Genomic DNA, 7745 nt, shown 5'->3' with positions numbered 1-7745 from the left:
CTGTTGCTTCCCTGCAGATCCCTTGCTGCTAGCTCCTTTGGTGTTTTTCTGTGACATGTATGTAGTTAGTTGGCTTTGCAGACTTGCCACTCGCTTTCTCAGATCCTCAATAGCACTGATACTGCTCTCATCTTTCTCCTCTGGTTCACAAACATATGCGCCATGGAACTGCACCTGAGCTCTTTGCTTTGTGATGCCAATATGTTTTTTCATACGACAGGATTTTGCTTGCTGTCGATCTTCTTCGGAGCGAATCATTAGCAAGAGGTCTGAGAATGAGGGTGGGCTGCTCTTCTTTTGCTCCAGTTGCAGGGCGCTGAGCAAGGTGTTATCCCAACACCCCCTGCAGAACTGCTTAGTAAGATGTTTGTCTACTTCTTCATGTGTAACTCCCCCCCTTTTTGTTGCTCTGTTCAAGGCTAACTGGAGCCGATGAAGGTAAGTGGATGATTTCTCACCTGGGTCTTGGAGGGTGTTCAGGAATTGAGCAAAGAGCTCCTCTCCATCTTCCACAGTACCGAAGGCTGAGTCTAGGAGCTGTAGGTAGGCTGCAGGCGGTGACTCAGGCCGTAAGCTTTTAACTACATCAGCTGCTGGTGGGAGCAAGCTTTCATGGATTTTTCTGGATATTTGCAGAGGAGACATGCTAGGATCATTCTGGAGCAACTCAATGTGTATGCGCCATGTGTCATAATCAGTTTCATGATTAGGTCTGGGAGTCTTGCCGGAGAAGGAGCGGAGTCTCACTTGGGATTGGATGTGTGGGACAACGTCTTGCCTCCGCACAATATGCTCGACCACGACCCTCTGGATGTCCGGTGGGTTCAAGTCACTTACTGATAGGGACGGTGCTCTCTTTCCATTGGTGAGGGGAACATGGTCAGTGGCACCGTTGCTGCTTGGTGTGGCATCTGGAAATGGGGTGTAAGACTGTTGCTCTTGATGAGTGGGTGGGGATACGACAGTGGTCTCAACATGTGTGGGGGAGGATTCTTCAGTTGTGGGCTGCATAGTTTCAACATCTTCCCCGATCTGAGACATCATTTCCTTCAACACCACGCAATAGTCTTTGCCACTCATCTTAGCTAGTTGCTTGAGCTCAGCTAAGTATGTCTTGGTAACATTACTTCCAACCTTGGTAGCGTACACGCTACTGAGTGTTTTTACTTCATAGACAACAGTGGGGTCATCTCGTGCTATGCACATGTACGGTAAGCGAGGTTCTAAACCTTCTAAGGCTGAACCGCTAGCATATTCAACGATCAGGTTTTGAAAGAACTCGGACTGTGAATCATCAACCAAAAGGATTCTCTCAATTTTACCATACTGTTTTAGAAAGTCAATCACTTGTTCATCTTGTTCAGCTACCTGAGTAATTCCACTGACAGTAACTGCATTTGGAATTTTGACACCAGACTTTTGTATGAAATCCATACTGGTCATTACTTCAATATTGATGCTCAAATCAAATGGCTCCTGGCTGGCTCGCCACTTCTGTAACCAATTTTAGGAGTGTAAAAGTGAATTACAGTATAATATAAGTTGGACTAACAATAAGACCAGGACCAGAATCAGAAGAGACCAAATTCGAGAGGAGCCACTATACTGAGCAACAACAATGAGGCAGACACAAGAGTAACAATTGAGTAGCCACTCTTATATTTTACAGTGAACAAAGTAATTTGTCTGGTTCGTACAAAATGCAAAATATTATACCAAACAGTAAGAAAAATAAAAAAATAGTGTGCACACTTAAAACAAAAATGTCTGTTGGGGCCCTTAAAATAAAAGGAGTTGTTGAAAGTTCACCTGATTCCAAGGTTCCTTGTAGTGTAATGTGAGTGTATTATTTGTGTGAATGAGTGTGTATGTGAATATCTCCTCGGTGCTAATCTTCAATCAGGGTAGTTGGCTCGCCATCTTTCACAGCAGGAAGTTGTCCTGAACCTCAGACTCTCAGTCCTCTAAAAAACCTGACCTGTAGACAGGGTCACACAATACATTCAACACTATCCATTCTCAGATGCATCATTAGGGATATCAGATGTCAAAAGATGCACACAATTACATCTTATTCTGACAAATCTTCATCTCTATTCAATTCTCAAATCTCTATCTTTGTTGTACAACGTTCAATCTTTAGTATATCATTCATGAGAACTAAATATTAAAGTGCTCACACATTTACCTGTTCATGTGAACAGTTTAAATAATACTTATGGCAAGTAACCATTAACATACAAAACCATTAATTATAAACATCTGAACCATGTGCAAATAACATAACAGTACACATTTTGAGGTAGACTCAGAGGTATTAAAGAATTGTGCTTAGTTCACTCTTACACTATAGGCCTATTCATGTCCGAGATCTGCACCAAAAACTACCCTCTAATTGCTTTAAACTCAGTTGGAATAACATACATGTCTTCAATAAATTGCACAATACAAAATAAACTATTGTCTTATATTCATCACATTCACAACATATCAAATTACTCTTTTTTCCCAAATATCACCACTGCTTTCTTTCAGCACACGGAAAACAACAGGAAAATAGCACCAGAGCAGCTAAAGAGCAAATTTCTCACCGTTGCTCTGTGTATCAAGGTGGAGCATGCCGATGCCGAACCTCGTAGCAGCTCTCCGGAGGACAGGCAAGCAGTTAGCCTGCTAAGCACAGAGCTAGCATTAGCATGGAAACCGACGGTAAGCATCAAGCTATCTTTTCATCGGATAATTAACACGTCTTACCGACGTAACTCTCCTTCGTTCAGCCACTTGGCTCCGGACCTCCACTGGGTAAGTGCTCCGACTCTTTTTTCCTTTTTCACAGGTTTCACTCTGGGTTTTTTTCTCTAGTTTTCCTCTTCTCCTTAACACACAGCTGCCCTCGCTTCCCGGGCCGAGATCCGAAAAGACCGGAAGAGCAACGCGACTGCACTTCCTCTCCGAGCCGACAGGCTGAGCGTGGCCTGCGTAGCTTCTGATTGGCTGCTGAGAACTAGGTACCCCACGTGGGACCATGCGAGTTGAGCGGTGCATTCAAAACAAATAAGATAATCAGAGCAAACAGTCTCTCTTCTTTTACGGTACTAAATTAACAGTGTTTCTTACACCTGGTTACATTAGGCACATACAACATCAGATTTTTAACGCTTTTATGTCGTGGTAATGTGGATATGTTTACTCACTTGGTGCATAGCCTTGTCTGCGCTCTTCAGTTCCAATCAGCTCTTTGGGCACACACACTACAGTCAATCAAACACTCATGAAACCTACAGATAGCCACACACACACACACACAGAGCGGGGGGGGGGGGGGACATACCCACTCTGATGTTAGGCACATACAACATCAGATTTGTAACACTTTTATGTTGTGGTAATGTGTATATGTTTATATGTTCACTCACTTGGTGCATAGCCTTGTCTGTCTACACCGACTACAGTCCATCAAACACTCATGAAACCTACAGATAGACACACACACACACACACACACAGATAGAGAAGAGGAGGGGGTTGCATGCACACTTTGATGTTAAGCACATACAAGCTCATAAAAAATCTGGTTTGCAACACGTTTATTATGTTCTGGTGAGGTGTAAATGTTTACTCACTTGGTGAATAGCTGACTTCACCGGAACCAACGCTCACAAACCCCGTCAATCCAGTAAGAACTATGTACATGTGAAGCCCTAGAGGGACAGGATTTCATAAAGAGGAAGACACAGAGAAGTGAGACTTGAATACATTACATGTGTGTGTGTGTGTGTGTGTGTGTGTGTGTGCTTGTGTGCGTTTGTGTTTGAATCAGATTGATTTCTTCTCACTTACCCAGAAACCAAACGTCTGTCGATCTCCAAAAACAATCCTCACAATCCAATCTCACAATCCTGAAATGGAACCCTAAAAACAGTAAATAACAGAAAAGGATGTAATGCATGTTAAAGGGGGGGAAAGGGAAAAAGTTTTAATTTCAAGCCAAACAATTACATTAATTTCCATAACTATAATACTTACTTTGTGAAAGCAAGTCGTCGCCACAACCTGAGACAGAGGCTTCCTAAAAGGAAAAAGAAGACAATCAACAATGAAAGTGTTATGCCTTTTATTCCTTACTATCAAGTATAGGTAGTTTTGAAGAGAAACAAAAGTAAACTGATATTAAAAATATTGTCTTACTTTAGTAGAGTAGGAGCTTCCGAAGCAGTTCACTTTTTTCGGCCACTCTGTCTATGACATTGTCTGTGTCCAATCCCATGAGGATGTCCTTTTCTGTGGACATCAGCATGAAGGCCTCCAATTTACCAGCAGATAAGCTGCTCCTCAGCCTGCTCTTGATGAATTTCAAAGTTGAAAATGATCTTTCACAGGCTACCTGTGTCACTGAGAGTGTTAGCAGATATTTGTAGGACAGAGAAAGAAGAGGGTATGCGTCTGTGAGCAGGTTGAATCTGAGGAGAATCTGGTAGCAACACAGGGGGCAGTTTTTACATGAGGCACAGGCTTTGCTGACAATTTTCATCTCCTCTGGGTCTCCCCCAGGTCCTTCCTCAACAGTACGGGATGTGTACTCATCTAGTGGTGGACGCTTCAGCATGTCCCACTGGCTTGCCAAGCTTTCAAGTTCAGATTGTAAATTTGATATGGTTGCCGAATTGTTAAATTTGATGAGACATCTGCTTAGGTCTTTCAGTGCAGACTCAGGAAGACCACTGGTTTTGATATCTGGGAAGTTTTGGGGGTCCAGAATTGAGAGGTCCGCATACAGATTGCCGTTATCGAGGAATCGTCTTTGCATGGCCTCAATAACGGTGTCCATAATTTGGTTATGGACTTTAACCTCATACGTCTTGCTTGGGTCATTGGAAGTTTCATCCTGGGCCATCTCTCCTGGCATGGACTTCTTCTTCTTTGGCCTCCTCTGCGGTAGTGAAACCTCCACCTCCATGCCCATCTCCTCATCCTGCTCCTCCAGCTTGTCATTTGCCCACTTCACAAAACTCTCTGTTGCATCCTTGACTGTCTGGAAATCTCTTCCCATCTCCTTAAGGGCCTTGTGTGTGGACATCACCATCCTGTGGGCAGAGAGGATGTCCATCCCGCCTGTTTGGAGGTATTTGGATAGTGGGGTGGTCTTCTCAAATATCTGCAAGAATAATAGCGCGGTCAGGATGGTCTCGTGTCTGAGAAGGCCATCTTTGTATCCCCTTGCTTTGGATCTTACATTTGACTTCACTGTCGTCTGGTCTTGAATGGCTGAAAGGGTGCACAGAACATCAATGTAGAGACAGTCCTGCGGTTTCCCAAATGAGCCAAACACTTTCTTTAAGGCATCATGCTTTGCCCACCAGCGTGTCTCTCCAATGGGTCCTATGCGCTTGTGCCTGCTGCTGTGGCTTTCCTTCTCCCATACGTTCATTCTCTGATGAGATTCTCGGATGAACACAGCGATGTCATTCAGGAGATGAAAAAGAGATCCACTCTCTATCACAATTTCAATGGTGTCAGAAAGAACGAGATTGAGCACATGAGAGTAGCACCACACATGGACATGGTGAGGAGATTGTGATGACAAGAGTGAAGAGAAGCCTCTGTATCTTCCCTGCATGTTGGCAGCTCCATCTGTGGCATTTCCGATGCAGAGGCTTTTGTCTAAGTTCAGACCATCAAGCACATCACTCAACAACTGAACAAAGGCCTCTCCTGTGGATGAACTGCACCTTACCACAGCAACAAGCCTCTCGTGTACAGTATCAGTGACGTACCGAAGCACAACTGAGCACTGGTCTTGTGCTGTGATATCCTGTGTTGTGTCCAGTTGTACAGTAAACATGCCGGCTTTTTGAATTTCCGTGCCGATGTTGTCTTTGATCATCTTAAGGATTGTGTCAATCACTGAGTTGACAGTCGATTTAGACAGCAGAGTGACAAGGGAACCCCTGCCTCTTGAGCCTGATGCAGATTCATGGAGCTTTTTGCTTTTATGAATTATGTCACTGAGATGTTCTTTCAATGCCACATCATATTTCCCCAGCAAAAGTATCATCTCCAAAAAGTTGCCATGATCAAGGCTGCTGTCCTCTAGAGTATAAGCAGCCTCATTGTCTTCATGCCTGTAGCTTAGCCCCCTCTTTCCAATCACTCTGACCACTTCCACCACACGGTCTAACACCTGCCGTCTCTTCTTGATCTGCTCTCTATGAGCAGTTAGCTGTCTTCCTCTAAGCAGGCTGTTTATGTCAGATTTTGAGCAGTTTAGAAAATAAGCTTCAGCACAAGCTCTATGTGCCATGCTTTTTTCATGCTCTTCTGCTCTCTGGTGAGCATGTCTCCAGTCAGACATTCCAGTAATGAATACACTGTTATCAGAGGGCTTGCTAAAGGCCAAGCATACAAAACAAAATAAAGCAGGACGTTGATCACAGTATGTCAGCCACTTCCTGCTTGTACCTCCTTTGTTTGTGAAGACCTTTCCTATTGTGTTTGGAGCATCTTGCTTTGGATGGTGGTTCAAAAAAGTTTGCAGTGTAGCACGGTCTGGACGGCAAAAGTAGTCAACATCTGCCTCAACAGTCTGGCAAATTAAAAGAAGGCCAGTAGGTCTAAACGAGTCACAGAAAGTAAGCGCCAGAATAAAGTAGTCCAACAATAGGCCATGTGATTGAATATCCAGTAGGAATAAGTAAAACAAAAATGTTCTTGAAAAATTAGCCAAATATGAGCTATCTAAAAAGATTAAATTGGCTCAACAACAGATAAGGCACATTAACTTTGCCAGTCATCACCAGTCAACCCCAACCCATATTTCCACACACCCATATGACTATATGGCACCAGCCTGGCTATCAGTCCACCCCAACCCCTTTTATTCCCTCCCACCCATAACACACTGGATTATGATAAATGGGGAGACCAGCCTACTTCAGCTTCTTGTTGAAGCCAGACACCTTTTAACTTTCACCAGCTTGTCGATGTCGGGGGAAAGTTTCTGAGCAGCGGCTATTTTCATAACTTCATTCAGATGTCCGTGCGTCGTCTCCTCACTCCGCACATCAACACTCGTGTTCTCCCTCCGCTTCCTCATTAACCCCTGAGCAACCAACAACCAGCCAATGAGAGCCCGTCCTTCCACACAGCCCCACAGCCATTTGTCAAGAACTGTCACATGTCCCACCGCGACCCATTCACTGACCCTCTGGACATCTTAGTCCTTTTTTTTTTTTTCAAAAAAAATCAAATACTAAAAAATATTCGACCCTTATCACCCGCGGGCCGGATGTGACATACAGTCGGGCCGGATCCGGCCCGCGGGCCGCCACCACGGCATCCCTGGTGTAATGCCATAGTAGTGTAATACTACGTGGTAATAAAAACTTTCCAACGACTATTATTACAGCATTCCACCTGTGAACGGCGTGTATCGTGGGGCTATGCTGTGTGCTTGCTTATCCGTCAGGCATGATAGCGTGCAGCATGACTACTCATCTAGCATTTTCATTAGCATATTAGCATAGCCGTTTGTCACATCTATTACGCATCATTTTCATATCGCTGCGGCTGGCTAAATTCAAATCCATCATCTAAACGTATTATCCTTATGTTAATAGCTGCTTACCTGGTGCACCGGCAGCGGCTCACTCAGTCCATGAGCCTCGGGTTCGGACTCATCATCTCCTCCTCCCTGTTCATGGCTAATACTACCGTCACCCCCTTCCACCATCTGTGCTGTCTCCATG

The 7745-nt window shown here is 44.3% G+C and overlaps 1 protein-coding gene across 1 annotated transcript; it reads right to left on the bottom strand.

Annotated features, from left to right (window-relative positions):
* Window positions 1-3615: 3615 nt before the first annotated feature.
* LOC128458401 (uncharacterized) lies at window positions 3616-6852 on the bottom strand. Its single transcript, XM_053443224.1, has 6 exons — window positions 5234-6852; window positions 4385-5155; window positions 4189-4239; window positions 4027-4069; window positions 3841-3912; window positions 3616-3701 (listed from the first exon to the last, which is right to left on the bottom strand). The coding sequence occupies exons 1-6, from the start codon at window positions 6350-6352 to the stop codon at window positions 3616-3618; spliced, it is 2142 nt and encodes a 713-aa protein (XP_053299199.1). The 5' UTR covers window positions 6353-6852.
* Between the last annotated feature and the right edge of the window lie 893 nt (window positions 6853-7745).

Source organism: Pleuronectes platessa, chromosome 16 (genome assembly GCF_947347685.1).
Source record: "Pleuronectes platessa chromosome 16, fPlePla1.1, whole genome shotgun sequence".
In the NCBI taxonomy this organism is placed as follows: domain Eukaryota; kingdom Metazoa; phylum Chordata; class Actinopteri; order Pleuronectiformes; family Pleuronectidae; genus Pleuronectes; species Pleuronectes platessa.
This window is presented reverse-complemented; position numbering and strand designations above follow the sequence as displayed.